This window comes from Wyeomyia smithii, chromosome 3, assembly GCF_029784165.1.
Source record: "Wyeomyia smithii strain HCP4-BCI-WySm-NY-G18 chromosome 3, ASM2978416v1, whole genome shotgun sequence".
Taxonomy (NCBI): domain Eukaryota; kingdom Metazoa; phylum Arthropoda; class Insecta; order Diptera; family Culicidae; genus Wyeomyia; species Wyeomyia smithii.
The window spans coordinates 270,704,024-270,721,683 of NC_073696.1; the positions used below are offsets into that span (position 1 = coordinate 270,704,024).

The following is a 17,660-nucleotide window of genomic DNA, read 5'->3' on the forward strand; positions in this document are numbered from 1 at the left end:
GGACAGCTCAAGCTTTCGAATGACGAGTATTAGAGCGATACTAATTTTTTTTGGATAAGTTCTTCAACCTGAGACACCGTGCACTTAAATGATGCTGCTGAAGATAAGTATAGTAGACTGGGACACGGTTATTTGGGAAATAAGCGATGTTATTTTTTCACTCCCATGTACTTTTCGTGTTCCTTAAGGGTCCTACAACAAATGTGTAAATTTTCAGATCGATCGATGAAACTTTATTTTTGCGCTCGATTTTTAAAGTTTCAATACGATTTTATATGGGAAAATCCACTTTTTCAAAATTTATTCTCTAGGGATAAACAGTTGGCTCCTAAAAATATATCAATACATGATATTTGTAGGAAATTTTCCTGGGAAAACCCCTTCTGAAGACCGTAAGACGCTACGATGCATGTAGATTAAGTTATTTCCCTCAAACCGATTGAACGGCTGACGAACGGTTCACCATTGAATTTTTCTAGCAATACTGCAGCAGCATGCAGCTGTTGCAAATTCAATCCTGTGATAAGAAATGATACCGCGCAAAATTTATCTTGGAGGCTTCTCCGAAGATACTAGCAGCAAATATCACATTTTCAAGCTTAATTTCACGCGAAATTATTTCTCTTCCTTAATTATTTTCCAACAGCAGCATGTTGTAACAGTGTTGCTGGAAAAACTCAATGGTGAGCCGTTCGTCAGACATTCAATCAGTTTCGAGTGAATAACTTTTTCAACAAGCATCGTAGCGCCTTACAGTCTTTTTTCCAGGAAAATTTCCTACAAACATCATGTATCGATATATTTTTAGGAGCCAACTGGACATCTCTACAGAATAAGTTTTGAAAAAGTGGATTTTCTCATATGAAATCGTATGGAAACTTTAAAACTCGGGCGCAAAAATATAGTTTCACCGAATATAGTTTCACCGATCGATGAAATTTTACACTGTTGTTGTAGGACCCATTAGGAACACGAAAAGTGCATGGAAGCTAACATTTATTTTCTCTCCCACCCCAATGTATAGGGTACAGATCTTACTGTTACTTCCAAAATTGTACCTCATACATTAGAAGTGACAATCGGCAGTAGCGTCTAAAGGTAGTACATAATGACTTGCATAAAAGCTTGTATGCATAGCTGAGTGGACGAACAGTTCTGCTGTTTTCACCATAAAAGATGTATGTTAAGGCAATGAAAATAGATTTCAATTTTTTTTTCTCTTGCTTTCAATTTATTTTTATTATTTTTAGTTTAACTCTGTGAGTGTTGTATTTGCATAATTTACTCAATTATTCATTCATATAACTATTTATTCCTGGTTAACCTCTCATCTCGACAATCTTCTATTCAATGAATAAAATTTTAAATGATCATTGAATATGGGTAAGTTTATTTTATGATAATGTATCAAATAAATTGAAAGTTTGAAAATATGAAATAAAAGAAATTATAACATTCTTAATTTTGAGGCAGGGTTTACCGAATGGAAAATGATTCCGAAATGTACTGCAAGTAATTAGTCATTCTGCAGAGATAGAGCCAGCACATCCCGAAAAAAAGGTGCATAAACGAAAGATGATTGCAACTGTTTTTTTTTTTCATCATATTACAGCCAGACACTGGGATTTAGAAATAGGTTTCCATACACACACAATAGTACAAAAGAAGCAAAGTACAAAAGCACTTGGTACAAGAAATAGTAGATTTTATTTACTGAACTAATATAGTACTAAAGAGCTGAAATACTAAAGTATTAACGGTTTAAAGTACTAGAGAACTAGAGTATTAAGGTATTTTAGTACTTTAAACTAGAGTAATGAAGTATTGTAGTGCTAACGTACTAAAGTACCAAAGTTCTGAAGTACTAAAAAAGTATTAACTGCTGAAGTACTTGAGTACTAAACTGCTGAAGTATTTGAGTACTAAAATACTGAAGTACTTAAGTACTAAAACACTAAGGCACTTGAGTGCTAAAATATCAAGCAATCATTGAATTTCAAATTTTCAAATAAATATAATTTTCCAGAGATTAACAAATGAAAAACAATTTTACGCGAGTAGGTCGTCATACAGAATTTTGTAAAAGAAAGATATAAAAAATATAACCGACACGGGACATTTTCTGTGGCGAAAAATTTCAGGCTCACGCCTTCCATCTCGGAAGTAAAAGCAGGTCGTAAGTTAGGATCCTGGGTAGGGTCGCCTCCCCTCGGTGACTGACACAACAACAGTGGCGGAACTACACCGACGGAGAATAACCACAAATAAAAAACAAGATGTGTCGACCCTCAACTGTCTCACCTGCAGAGATTTTTAAGTAAAATAGATAGTACAGACAAATCATGAAGGCCAGCGAAAGAACCGCGAGTGTTTACTAAAGTACTAAAATACTAAACTACTAAACTACTAAACTACTAAAGTACTGAAGTACTAACATGTTTTTTCAAACCCTAATGCGGCCAGTGAAGTGGAAACTAAAATACTGAGTAGGCGAGTGGAAACTAAAAACCTGAAGTATTAAAATACCAAGGTACTAAAGAACTAAAGAACTAAATTACTTAAGTATTAAAGTACTAAAGTACTAAAACACTAAAGTACTAAAGTACTAAATTACTAAAGTTCTAAAGAACTAAAGCACTAAAGCACTGAATACTGAAGTACTAAAGGGCTAAAGTACTAAAGTGCTTAAGTACTAAAGTGCTAAGTATTAAAGCACTAAAGTACTAAAGCACTAAAGTACTAAGGCACTAAAGTACTAAAGCACTAACATGTTTTTTCAACCCGTAATGCGGCCAGTGAAGTGGTAACTAAAATACTGAGCAGGTTAGTGGTAACTAAAAACTGGAAGCATTAAAATACCAAAGTACTAAAGAACTAACCTATTAAAGTACTAAAGTACTAAAATACTAAAGTACTAAAGTACTGTATTACTAAATTACTAAAGAACTGAAGCACTAAAGTACTAGAGTACTGAAGTACTAAAGGGTCAAAGTACTAAAGTGCTAAAGTACTGAAGCACTAAAGCACTAAAGTACTAAAGCACTAAAGCACTAAAGTGCTAAGGCACTAAAGTACTAAAGTACTAATATGTTTTTTCAACCCATAATGCGGCCAGTGAAGTGGAAACTAAAATACTGAGTAGGCGATTGTAAAGTGCTAAAGAACTAAAAGACTAAAGTACTAACGTACTAAAGTATTAAAGTACTAAAGAACTAAATAACTAAAGTACTCAAGTACTAAAGTACTAAAGTACTAAAGTACCTAAGTACTAAAGTACTTAAGTACTAAAGTACTAAAATATTAAAGTACTAAAGAACTAAAGTACTAAAGTACTGAAGTATTCAAGGGCTAAAGTACTAATGTGCTAAAGTACTAAAACACTGAAGTGCTGAACTACTAAAGTATTGAAGTATGAAGTACTTAAGTGCTGAAGTACTAAAGTACTGAAGTACTAAAATATTGAAGTACTGAAGTACCAAAGTAGTGGAGTACTGAAGTACAAAAGTACTTAATTACTAAAGTACTAAAATACTCAAGCACTAATTTATTAATGTACTTAAACACTTAAGTCTTGGCTACATTCCGATTCGGAACGTGACCTTCTGTTATTTATACACAGACTTCGCAACTAACTGTTTAATTTACAAGACAATTTTGGAGCTAGCGGTACAATTATACTGACACTAAAAGTCTCTACCGAGCCTAGACTCGATCCTACGACGACTGACTTATTATGCCAGCATCGTTCCTCGAGATCAACTGGAAGGCTAGGAAGGGAGTAATTAGTGCAGTAACACAGTGCTAAAGCACTTAAGTACTAAAGTACTGATGGGCTAAGGTCCTGTATGTCTTTAAGTACCAAAATAATAAAATACTAAAGTACTAAAGTGCTAGAGTACTAAAATACTAAAGTACTATATTATTATCAAAAGAAGTCTCCAAGTTTAGGTCGGACTCGAGGCATGATTATCGAGAGGCTCGATTACCCGTGGCTCGATTATGCGGAGAAAATGGCTCGATGATCCAGAGTCACTTTATTTTCTTCAATTTCAGATTTTGTTTACATTTGCGACACTTGTGTTTTTGTCGATTCTATCTTGAAATGCCAAATTTAATGCAGTATTTCGTGCTATATACCTACTAGGTGTTAAGTGAAACAACATATAGCGGTCACATACAACATAATTTTTATTGGCAAAGTCATGCCGGCTCGCTCGACCGCACTGAAATCGCACTCAATAATACGCTATACCTCCCAGTGGTTCTTCATGGCCATATTCAGGATTCGGCAGTGGATCGATGATCGATAGCACAATAATACAGTACCAAGAAAAGTACAATAGAATGAAAATATGTAATTACATGTAGCACAACGTTAAGAAAGTTTTAAAATTAATCAGGACACTTGCAATCAAGATTTGTCTTTCGAAACACACGAGGACTGATGTATGTATGTATGAGCATCAATGGTAATGCGCTAATATCTAAAAGTAATTGTCAAATTACGTCTTATATCGAGTAAAAAAGTCTCGGGAATCGAATGGTTGGTGTCTGATCGACGTAAAATGTCAGCAACATATCAACTTTGCCCCAATTCCCCTACCATACTAAAATAGGTTCTCTCGACGTTAGATTAACCTATTTGATTTGACGTTAGATTAACCTATCTGTTCAATGTAATATCAAGAGTGTAAACGATACTCAAAGATACAATAACAAGTTGTCTTTACATGATCCTCTCCCCTTTGCGGGGATGAAGTTGCATTTTTGGCCAGGACTGGTCAAAACATAAAAATCTCGCTTCAGCTACGAGACAGAATCATCGCGTCTTCGATAAAATTAAATGCGACCCCCTCCCCGCAAAAAGAGGAGGATTATGAGAAGACAAATTGTTATTGTATCTTTAAGTATCACTTACACTCTCGATGTGACATTAAACAGATTTCAAATAAGTTGATTTAACGTCAAAATAAAACTATTTTAGTATTGTGGGGGAATCGGGGCAAAAGCGACATGTTGCTGACATTTTACGTATATCAGACACCTAGCAATCGATTTCTGAGACTTTTTTACTCAATATAAGATATAATTTGACTTCCACTTTTAGATATTAGCGCAATACCATTAATGCTCAGACATACTTGATATACGTTGCATTGTGAAATATACTAAAACCATGCCAAAACCGGTTTCGTAGAATCATCATTTTGAGCTCAGTTTTTGTCCGATGTAAGATCTGCTTTTTTTTCAAAAGATGGGTAAGAAGATGCTAATATGTGGACAAACTCTTAGAATTATGATATTTGGTTTACAACAAAATGGCGTCGAAAAAACATCGAAAATTTCCAGTTTCTCAAAAATTCAAAATGGCGCCATTGTTGCCCCTTAAGTTGAAGTATGTTCAAACTCGGGGAAATTTATTTTCGCATCAAACTTTATCAAAAAATCATGCATAGTAGCCAAGGCAAAATAATTGTTGCACTGTGCAATGTTTGTATCAATAACTTTTATCCAACAGCAATGAAATAACTCTCCGAAAACAATGTGGTTGCCCTAAAAAGAATTAAAATGGCATCTAGAATTGATTTCCAGTTCGGGATGTCATCTCAGTCCCGGAAATACTCAGATTAGGTGCTATAGGCCATTTTTCGATCTCTCAAAAAAGAGAAGTTATCAACTTCGATTTCAAAATGACACATGGATAATATTGAATATTGGATATTTTATTGGGTCATTTTCGGTTCTTTCCCGCTGGTTATCATTTTGGTTCCAGAAATAACCAAAAATCACGATTCCACAATGACTATATTTGGCTGTTTTCCAGAAATCGCAAGTCGTGTTCTTTGATTTCAAAATGGCGACTAGAGTTGATTTCTGATCAACTCGATCTCGGTTCCAGAAATGTCCACATATGGTCATATTAGGCTGTTTTTTGAAAAACGGAAGTCACACCATTTTGAATTTCATTTCCAGTCTCTGGGCATCATCTCGATTCCGAATTTGGCCAATTTAGGTTTTTTACCGAGCTACCAAAAGTAAAACGGCATCTGAAAATGACTCCCGGTCTCTAGATATTTTTCTGAAAACGAGATGAAATTTTCCAATTGAATAATAGTTTTCGTCATAAAATACAATTTTCCGCTTTTTGATGGATGCGTTAATATTATTTTAATCGACTGCTACAGAAACAAAGAAAATCCGATGAAAATTAACCGAGTTATAAAGGCTCATTCATAAGTTAATTTGAAAATATCATCAAGGTGCTAACGACAAGAACATGTGATATACAAATAAGGCTATAAATTTAAGTAAATTTGAGCTACAATTTTCCAGTGAAATGGCAAATTAAGAAATCCCATTTGAAAGCAAAGTTTCAATAGGTATTAAAAGCGGAAAAATATCCGCTGCGAACATTCTGAACGCAAAATACATAAGATCGACTGACATTGGCTAACAAGGTTTTTTATTATATATTTTTATCAAAGCATAACAAAGTCGTATGAATAAATCATAAACCTGCTATTCCTCATTTACCACGCGTTCATAAAGCAGTTAACCTCAAACGATAAAATTAACACCTTATTGTGTTCGATTTGTCTAGTCGAACGAAAACGTTTCGATAGCGGCGGGAACGCTAGCAGGCATAAATAAATCATCGGTATTGCCACGTTCAAAATCAACCTTTCATCGTACTTTCGCCCCCATCCGTCACCAAAAACGCGCTCGAATCAATTAGTTTCGAAAGCATCGAACCGAAACATTCGCCATCAAAACATACATACGTAACACATCATCATCATCATCATCATCATTTGGCCACAATCAGAATGAGTGAATTCCAAAAACCCATGTTTTTAGATATTTCCATCCAATTACCAATCCATTCTGACGTGAAAACCGAAGTATGTACACAATGCTTTCAGTGAGCGTTCGTGTAACCCAAATATACAGACAAAAAACCGCACCGAGGGCCAACAAAAACCAAACACGAACCTCCCGCACTACACATAAAAAAGCATCAAACACATCGCCCGCACGTATTTATTTATTTATTTTTTGTCGAACAAAACGCCGAGCGGCTATCGTTCATTATCAAACAAAAAGTACGGAAACAAAACCGATTCACATCTCATAGGAATTTACCGTGTGAATGGTGGGAGGGCTTCGGGGGTTATGTCCATCCACTTCGCTGACCCCAATCTCAACAGCAATCGACCGGCTGACATTCACTTTTCCATCCAAGCTCCATCCACTCGAGCGTAAATTCCCAAACAAAACCAAACCGAACCAACGCAATCCTCGCACGAAACGATGTAGCAACACATCGCATCCCGTCATTACAGCATAATACCGTTTCCAAAGTACCGGCTCATATACAGTACATTTAATATCCTGATCTTCCTCTTGTTTTCCCGTGCGCAGATCCGCCGGTTTGCAAATCCGAGACACAAATAATACGTGCCGCTGTTAAGCAAACAGTTAACATCACTTGCGATATCGACGCTAATCCGATGGTAATTTATTTATTCGCATTAAATGTTCGTAAATTGCTGAACCATTAATACTAAATCGCGCGCCGTTTGCCGTTTCCATTTTCCGCCTCACGCAGCCCAACCTGCTCTTCCGGTGGCAGTTCAATAACTCACTGGAAAGCCTGCAGGAATTACCCCCGTATACGAATGCCGCCGAATTGGAATCGCATCATCAGCTGGTACAGGCCGAGACCGAACTAGGAGCCCACGGGGACCGCCCCCATCACCATCACCATTCGTCGCCATCATCATCGTCATCCTCGTCGCCATCCTCTTCCACCGGTAATCACTTGATCGGACCGAACCTGGAGGAAATGGTACGCCGGAAGCTCGAAAGGCAGCAGCAACCCCCAAAGCCGGCTCTGGTCGACGGGCAGCTCTACCTGTACCGGATCGAGTCATTCACCAACTTCGGAACGATCACCTGTACGGCCACTAACACCTACGGGCAGAGTGGCCACTGCCTCTATCATATCCTAGTGGCAGGTGAGTATGATTTTAGCTCTCCTCTTGTGGGACCATTTTGCGATAATTGCCGTCCGAAGTGAAGCGGAGTGCGAATGGATAACACTGGCCTGGCCAACCAGCAGCTGGCCGGCTTTTCATGGTTCTCGCGTTCTACTACGTGCCGCCCGGACCGCAGTGGAGCGGTATCCCTTCTAAATGATAAATGTTTGCTGGCAAATAAGGCCCGGCATTTCTTAGTGAACCACTTGCTAGATGCATTATTCAATGCCGGGTGGAGGGAAGTTTAGTATGCTTAGCATACTTAATTATTGATTTGAAATAAGCAGGGAGATAATATCAGAGCACAACAGGTATTGTTCGATACTCTTTCTTCTACATTCAAAAAATATAATTAACCCGAAAGCGCATAACAACTTTTTAACAATTTCATATAGTTTGACTGGAAAGATCTTCTACTTTTACTAGCAAGATGGTTTCTCAATTGGAAAATGTTTACTGAAAACAACTATTCCAGAATTGTACTTATCAAGCCATTAACCAAGGCGCATTTTAGTATTTCTAGAAGAAGCTCGTATTGAATCACACATGACTCGAACATCTGTTATATTTGTTCACATGCGCTCGTAATAGTTTATCAAGATGGAGCAATTCTATTCATGTTCTATCAGGTAGTCTGTGTATGTTTTGTACTGGTTCATGCCAGAAAACTCGTTCCTTAAAGGCACGAACGATAGGTTCAAAAATAGCCTGTCTTATATACAAGTATATCAACCGCAATAATCCAATGGCCCCTTTGGGATGGACACTAGACTAGACTGGAAAAACCACAACCAGAAACTTTGCAAATAAACCCAAACTAATCTAAAACCTCTGAAGGGATTTCCACGGCGCGGCATCAGACAAACCGGAAACTCTCCTCAGCTGCATCATTCACGACCTCACCAAGCTTCCCAGCCCAAGTCCAGTCCCAGTCGTTGCTAGACAAGTTTGCCAACTCTCAGTCACTTCGCGCTAATTGAATCCCGCTTAAAATCGGTCAACTCGGCACGTTTCACTGGCAACCTAAAAGCACCATCCGTACGTGCTTACTTCAACCATTCCGACGACGGTGTCTCCGGCCCGGGGACGATCGGAGGCGAAGTCGAGTCCTTAAAATTCATTATTAATATTTCCTACGCCATCTTCTTTTCCAACCCATTCGCAGATGTACCTGATCCAATTAAAAGTTGCACAATATCAAATGTGACCGCTTACACGGTGCACGTGTCATGCATCGCCGGCAAGGATGGAGGCATTCCGCAGCAGTTCCACGTTGACGTAAGTGATCATCCAACTTTTCCGCTTTTCCTTTTTCAATTCATGTATGAATTCAGCGAGCGATGGTAGCTTTTCCACTTATGAATGTACTGCGTATTGGGGATAGCACAAAAAAAAACGGAAACAGAACAACATCCGACTAACGAAAGGACGTACTTTTTCGCTCACTAGTGCAAAGCACAGTCGGTTTAGATCGCGCTCTTTTTTTAAAATCGTGCTAAACAACACCGCCTGGAACGCTTGGAGTTTGCTATGTTATTATTTTGCAACTTTTTTTTGCTCATCTTAACTTATGTATTTTTCAAAGCTGCTCGAGAATATGTCCACGTAAGGTGAAGTTTTTTTTTTGCAATTCAATTTGAACAATATTTAATAGTTAGCTTCAACTTAGTAGTTAATCCTGTCCGTGTAGAAAGCTGTCCGACCAACATCGTTGACTCATTTAGACCGAGAAAAACTCCGCTCGTTAGCAAGGGCTACACTCTATAACAAATGCAAATAAAAAACGATAATCCTTTCGTTAGATTTGATTAAAAAGTTACCGACCAGATGTGATAGAGATAAAATCCTAAGCTTACTTTCATCTTATACCCACAGATTTTCGACGAACACACGAAAAAGCTCCTCTTCAGCATCACGTTCCACGGTCCGGAGATGCTGCTTAAAAAGCTTCCCAGCGATACGAAGTTCATCATCAAGGTAGGTGCTAAGTGCAAAGTCTCATTTCCAATTTTTGTCCCTGGGTTGCTCAGCTCAGCCCAGTTCCATAACTGAAATCATTGCTGCGGTCTGTCCCTTTGAAGCCACCTTCCGCTCTTTGAATAATATTAGGTGATGCGATTTTCTGGCAGTTCGCTGAATGAGTTTCTTGTTCCACATTCACAGATCACACCATTCAACCTCCAGGGAACGGCCCCCACCAGCTACCGTGTCAAAGCGCAGACACTACCGGCACCACTGCTGCGCACCGGTAAGTCTTTTCCCATTTGTCACACCATCAACAGTATATATACCTAGTAGCAACAGCAGCTCTCCTTTGCCGTCCTAAGGGATGCACTCTGGCTCTAAAGGTGTGCCATCATCATTGCCAACGTCGTCATCATTATTATCATCATCATCATCATTCCTGTCACAGCCGAGCACGTTCCGGTGTTTAGGTGCGGCTAAGCTGATTATGATTGCATTGCTGTGTCTCCCCAAGGCTCAGGCAGGCTTGCTGCTGCTCCTGCTGCCCATCATTATTTATAAGACTTGTTCAAATTATTCAGCATCGGGTCGCACAACTCTTAATGGTATTTCGTTTTCTTTATTTCCTTCCCATGGAAACCTGCGAAATCCTAGCACCGTCGAAAGCCGTCCTCGTTCAACTGACGCCACTGCTGGGAGCGCTTGTCGGGGCAGCCGTGACACTGTTCCTTGTCGCCATCTGCATCATCATTTTCGTCAAGTTCAAAACGAAGGTAAGCTTCTTTTGCTTCTTCATTATACGTGGCGGGAAGCGAGTAATCTCTCTCCGCCTACAGAGGCTCAGTTGCGACCGAATGGTTTTTATTTTTTGAAATTGCAAACGAAATTTAATTTTGGTTTAAATTCATTATAAAAATCTTAGAGAACATTTCGAAGAATAAATCCAACTTGTATGAATACATTTACGTCGCACATTTACAGTAACCCAACTTGATTTGATTTCGAAGAAAAACTGCGTTTTACTTTTGTTTGCTGTCTCTCTATTGTACTATTAGAAAATATACAGCCTTGTTGATCCGGCAGACCAGCAGCTGACTCAAGCACAGCAGAGCGGGCGACTCATTCGATCGCAGCGTTCCACACGAACAAACCGGCGGAACGCAGCACTGCCTAGCATTGCTGAACATGTTCTCAGTTGAAAATATAACGAAAAGAAAGCGTCGTCAAATGTTAAAACCTCGTTTAAGTCAACTTAGAGGTCAATTTAGAGACCACAATGCAATATTTCAAATTTTCAGTATTTACACCAAAAATTGTGATTTTTTTTTTTTTTAAACAGAGATGTGATTACTGGTCTGAAACGGAAAACATGATTGAAATGAGGTCGATATTTGTACCGTTTCTGAAATTGAAATGCGTAAAATGTCCGAACATTAACACTGCCAAAAATTTTCAAAAATGCCTCAAATGTCAAAAATGTCAAATATGTAAAAAATGTAAAACAGGTCAAAATGCCAAAAATGTCAAAAATGTAAAAAAGGTCAAAATGCCGAAAATGTCAAGAATGTCAAAAATGACAGATATGTCAAGAATGTCAAAAATGTCAAAAATAACAAAAATGTCGAAAATGCCAAAAATGTCAAAAATGTCAAAAATGTCAAAAATGTCAAAAATGTCAAATATGTCAAAATTGTCAAAAATGTCAAAAATGTCAAAAATGTCAAATATGTCAAAAACGTCAAAAACGTCCAAAATATCAAAATTGTCAAAAATGTCAAAAATGTCAAAAATGTCAAAAATATCAAAGTTGTCAAAAATGTCAAAAATGTCAAATATATCAAAAATGTCAAAAATGTCAAAAATTTCAAAAATTTCAAAAATTTCAAAAATGTCAAAAATGTCAAAAATGTCAAAAATGTCAAAAATGTCAAAAATGTCAAGAATGTCAAAAATGTCAAAAATGTCAAAAATGTCAAAAATGTCAAATATGTCAAAAATGTCAAAAATGTCAAAAATGTCAAAAATGTCAAAAATGTCAAAAATGTCAAAAATGTCAAAAATGTCAAAAATGTCAAAAATGTCAAAAATGTCAAAAATGTCAAAAATGTCAAAAATGTCAAAAATGTCAAAAATGTCAAAAATGTCACAAATGTCAAAAATGTCAAAAATGTCATAAATGTCAAAAATGTCAAAAATGTCAAAAATGTCAAAAATGTCAAAAATGTCAAAAATGTCAAAAATGCCAAAAATGCCAAAAATGTAAATATGTCAAAAATGTCAAAAATGTCGAAAATGTCAAAAATGTCGAAAATGTCAAAAACGTCGAAAATGTCGAAAATGTCAAAAATGTCAAAAATGCCAAAAATGTCATAAATGTAAATGTATATATGTAAAAAATGACAAAAAAATTACAAAAATGTCGAAAATGTCAGTAATATCAAAAATGTCGAAAATATCAAAAATGTCAAAAATGTCAAAAATTTCAAAAAATTCAAATATTTAATAAATTTCAAAAATGTCAAAAATCACAAAAATGTCATAAATGTCAAAAATGTCAAAAATGTCACAAATGTCCAAAATGTCCAAAATGTCTAAACTGTCAAAAATGTCTAAAATGTCCAAAATGTCAGAAATGTCAAAAATTTCAAAAATGTCAAAAATTTTAAAATGTCACAAATAACAAGTGTCAAAAATTACCAAAATAACAAAAAAGTCAAATGTCACCAATGCCACAAATACCGAAAATGTCAAAAATTGTCGAAAATGTGAAAAATATCAAAATGACAAAAATATGAAAAATGTAAAAATAACAAAAATGTCAAAAATTAAAAAAAAAAATGTCAAAATTGTCAAGAATGTCAAAAATGTCATAAACGACAAAAATGTCGAAAATATCAAAAATGTCAAATCTGTCATAAAAACCAAAAATGAAAATATTGTCAAAAATGTTAAAAATGTCAAAAATACAAAAAATGCGTCAAAGTGTCAGAAATGTCAAATGCATCAAATATGTTACTTCTTTTTCTATTTAGAATATCACTTCTCTTAAGCTGAAATGTCGTGGGAGAATGTCCATAAAATATGTCACGCATAAGAAAAAGGTAGGGTGGCTATCTGACGATGCGTTTAAACCCATGCGGAAAACTTATGCAAATGGAGATGATGTCGAAAATAATCATTTTTGCGCTGCGTAATTAATGGACGTACGTGATTCATGAAATAAAAGAAAAAACAAATAAGAAAAAATAAGAATAAATTCGAAACATTAAAAAAATTAAGAAAAAGGTAAAAAACATAGTAAATAGTAGGAGGGTGCTATCAAAGTCACGGCCGCATGACGTAGGACTACGGTATTTTTCTGTGCGTTTTTATTTGCTGAGACATTAGAGCGCTTTGAGCTATAATTAATATAAATAAAATATATGAATGAAGCCTTATTTATACAGGTCGGACTCGATTAAATATTGTCTCCGATTTTTTTTCCACTATATATAATCGAATTTTATAAATAATCGACACAGAAAAAAAATAATGTTTTGTATTCTTTTTCATAAATGATTTGTTGTTTTCGAATAAATAGAAAGAATTTTATTTTTGATTCATCCCCATAAAAGTCAGAAAACACATTTCTTACAAAAAATATTTATCTTGTAGTTATTCCTGATGCAATTGCAATCAAATGTAAAGAAAATCATTAAAAGTATATGTAGATTTATCAACTTGTTTGTATTTAATATCTCATAATTTTGAAAATAAAATTTGTTTAATTTTTTTTTTTATTTTTGAAATTATTTTTATTCAGGTATTTTTTAAAAGTATGTTTAGTTTTTTATTTTAATTTTTTTCTATAACCAATTTTCGAAATTTAATTTTTTTCTATTTTTTCCCCTTCATATCAAGCGTTACGTATTATGTAGATATTCCCTTACGATATATTAGCTCTAGATGAGTCATATTTAAAATTCGAGAAAATTTTTTTTTGCTTCTTTGTATAATCGAGTCTGAAATTATATATAATCTAATCTTCTAAACATATAAAACTGCAGCTCTGTCTGTCTGTCTGTCTGTCTGATTCATATAGGCTTGGAAACTACCGAACAAATCGGCGTGAAATTTTGTATATAGGGGTTTAAGGCGCCGAGAAAGGTGACTAAGATAGTTCGAGACCCCTCCCTCTTCTGCAAGGGAGGGGTCCCATACAAATGATACAAAAATTTCTGCACATCTCGAAATCTAACCAAGAAAATGGAACCAAATTTGGCATGTGGATGTTTTTAGGAGTAACAAATATGTCCATGTTGGTTCGACACCCTTCCCTCTTCTGGAAGGAAGGGGTCCCATACAAATGAAACTCAAATTACGCACAGCTCGAGAACCAATCAAGCAAATATAACCAAATTTGGCAGGTGAATGTTTTGAGGTGTAACAAAAATGTCCATAATGTATCGACACCCTTCCTTCTTCTGGCATGTCTCCAAATACCATTTCGAAATCCAAGATGGCGACTTCCCGTTTTTGAAAAATAGCGGCAAATGACCAAATACCACCCAACATGGGTATTTCCGGGATTGTTATGATGCACTGAAGCAAAAAATTGACCTCAAACAACATTTTGAATTGTAAGATGGCGACTTCCGGTGCCTGGAAAACAGCCGAAAATGACCAAACACCACTTAATATGAGTGTTTCCTTAACCAGATTGAAGCTCAGAGGCCGAAAATTGTCTCCTAATGCCATTTTGAAATCCAAGATGGCGACTTCCGGTTTCTGAAAAACAGCGACATATGACCAAATACCACCCAATATGGGTATTTCGGAATTGTTATGACGCACTGAAGCCACAAATCGACCTCAGACAACATTTTGAATTGTAAAATGGCGAGATCCGGTGTCTGGAAAACATCCGAAAATGATCAAATACCACTCAATATGAGCGTTTCTTTAACCAGATTGACACACGGAGGCCGGAAATTGTTCCCAAATGCCATTTTGAAATCCAAGATGGCGACTTCCGGTTTCCGAAAAACAGCGGCAAAATACCAAATACCACCCAATATGGGTATTTCCGGAATTGCTATGATGCACTGAAGCCACAAATCGACCTCAGACAACATTTTGAAATGTAAGATGGCGACTTCCGGTTCCTGAAAAATCGCCTGATGTGACCAAATACCACCCAACATGAGTATCACCGGATCCAGAATGATGCAAGGAGCTATAAATTGACCTTAGATACCAGTTTGAATTAAAAAATGGCAACTTCTGGGAAACAGCCGAAAATAACCGAATGCTACTACATATGGATATGTCCGTAATCGAAATGATGTATAGAAGCCAAGCATTGACCCTGGACACCATTTTGGATTAGAAGATGACCACTTTCAGTTTCTGGAAAACAACGAAAATAACTGAAATGCACCCAATATGAATATACGGAGTAGAGGTCATGTACAAAAGCCAAAATCGAAGATGTTGTCATTCCGATAAAACCAATTATTTTTAAACGATATAATCCAATCGCAAGGAATCAATGAATTTGAAATATTTAAAATTATTGAATTAAACACTAAATTTAGGCGGGACGGAGTGTGCCGGGTCAGATAGTCATATATAATCGAGTCAATATATAATGAACCAGAACGATTTACTGCACCGGCCACTGTCAAATAATTAGCACCAAGAAAAATATGCTTACTTGCAAGGCTTTCTCCGCTATCAGCAACGTTTTGTAAAAGAGAAAATCCAACTTCAATAACAACACTTTGAGGCACCAAAAGGTGCCAGTTGCCGATGATTCTTGTTCTCTGGTTATTCCGGCCAGAATTCCAGCCATTTCAATACTTTTGCAGTAGCCATGTTCTACTAACGGGTGAAACCTGGCACGAGATGACCGGTACTATTTTGACTTTTCTCCTTTCAACGGCTAGCACCTAGCGGCCGTACGTCACTGGTACACTTTCAGAATGAAAATGATGGGGTTAAAATTTCGAATGTACCTTTTATATCGAGGTCAGTTATTTAGTAAGAGCGAGGAGTTAAGAAGAATAGGGAATGGTAAGGAGCAAGTCCACGCTACTTCGCAAATCGATTTGGTCGACCATTTCCGATTTCGCTGAAACTTTGCACAGTTGTTTCCAGTTGATAAAGAGATCATTCTTTAATATCAGTTCTTCATGTATACTCACGACAGCTGTTTCAAAAGGGTCTATCCAAAAATGTCTGATGAATGAAAAAATATTTGCATCAGAAAAACGACTTGTTTGATTGAAATTGTGTCTTCAGCAAAGTTGTAGGTAATAAAATTGCGATTCTAAAAAAAATATATACACTGTAAAAATTATTTTTTTTTGGGCCAAATATTCCAAATTGTCACAAAATCTAGAACATCTCAAAAAGTACCTTTTTTGAAAATCTAATTTTTTACGCATTGAAGACGACAATATTTATTATTATCTGTCAAAATTTGGTGATGGTAAAATGAAAAACAAAAAAGTTATGGCCGTTTGAATATGTTGTCATTTTCACTCAGAATTTGTTTTGGGTGTTTTTTCTGTTATTGTTATTGTTATTATTAGACATATTATTTTATTACTTCGGAAATAAAAAAAAAATATAATTTTCAAAATTTCTACAAATTAATAAATCTTTGAAATTTTAAAATGACAAAAATGTCAAAAACATCAAAACTAACAAAAGTGCCTGTTGCGATCTTTCATCGCTACGCACTTCGGTCCAACCCTTTCAATGCGATACGCAGCGGTCAAAGTGTCACACAGCCATGTGCGTTGTCAACGCGAACTTAACGTCATATACATGCAAGTCAGAAAAGAGAGAACAAGTTGAAACACACGGATCTTTAATCTATACTACAAATAATCTTAATCTAACTTTACTATATTAAGTATTAAAAAATAAAACGTTCTAAATTATAATCACAAGTAATTACTAAACGAAAAGTGAAGGATAAACAAGAACATAAATTTTCAAGCAAGGTTAGTTGTTCATTCAAACAAACAAAAAATGTCACGATAGAATATTTAAAAATCTCACACAGCTTGCGAAAAAGATAAGCTACAAAAAATAATTAGGTAGGATTAGTAAAAACGATTGTTGAAAAGGAGAAGTAAAAAAGAATTAGTAGCCGAGAACGGGAAATTTACCGATTAATGAACAGAATAAAACAAGAAGGAATCGGACACTAAACGTGAGTCATATCTTATCTAGATTTTCCTACTATATAACTTATTATACATTAAAGCCTACATGGCAAAGCATAAAAACATATGATTTTGTTTATATGATATGTCAAAAATGTCATGAAAATAGAACAGAAAAAATGGGTAATTGAATATCTGAAACTTGAAAAAATGTTAATCAGTGAATTATCATAGCTCTTGAGCTCAAATCTTAGTAGAATCAGGTGAGGAACTTGTACGCATGCGTTTATTATTAGACGCACTCCCATACCCCTTCCACCTGAACCCCTCACCAGATTTCGGTCAGATTCGGTCAGATTTCAGAGAGATGAAACTGTCTATTTTTAACAGAAGTAACCAACGGGGCCTCGGTAAAAAGATCAGTCAAGCGTAGAGGGAAGGACAATAGTATGAAAATCCTTAACTTATCACAGTGACAAACTAACCTCTCCTTTCCGTC

General features: G+C 36.0%; 1 protein-coding gene across 2 annotated transcripts in view; it reads left to right on the forward strand.

Annotated features, from left to right (window-relative positions):
• Positions 1–17,660, forward strand: part of LOC129732533 (nephrin) — a 307,910-nt gene that overhangs the window by 281,867 nt on the left and 8,383 nt on the right. For both annotated transcript variants that reach the window (XM_055693486.1, XM_055693487.1), the window contains 6 exons: positions 7,423–7,514; positions 7,610–8,018; positions 9,205–9,317; positions 9,915–10,016; positions 10,203–10,287; positions 10,659–10,777. In XM_055693486.1, coding sequence (XP_055549461.1) covers positions 7,423–7,514; positions 7,610–8,018; positions 9,205–9,317; positions 9,915–10,016; positions 10,203–10,287; positions 10,659–10,777 — 920 coding nt within the window. The remainder of the gene's footprint in view (positions 1–7,422; positions 7,515–7,609; positions 8,019–9,204; positions 9,318–9,914; positions 10,017–10,202; positions 10,288–10,658; positions 10,778–17,660) is intronic.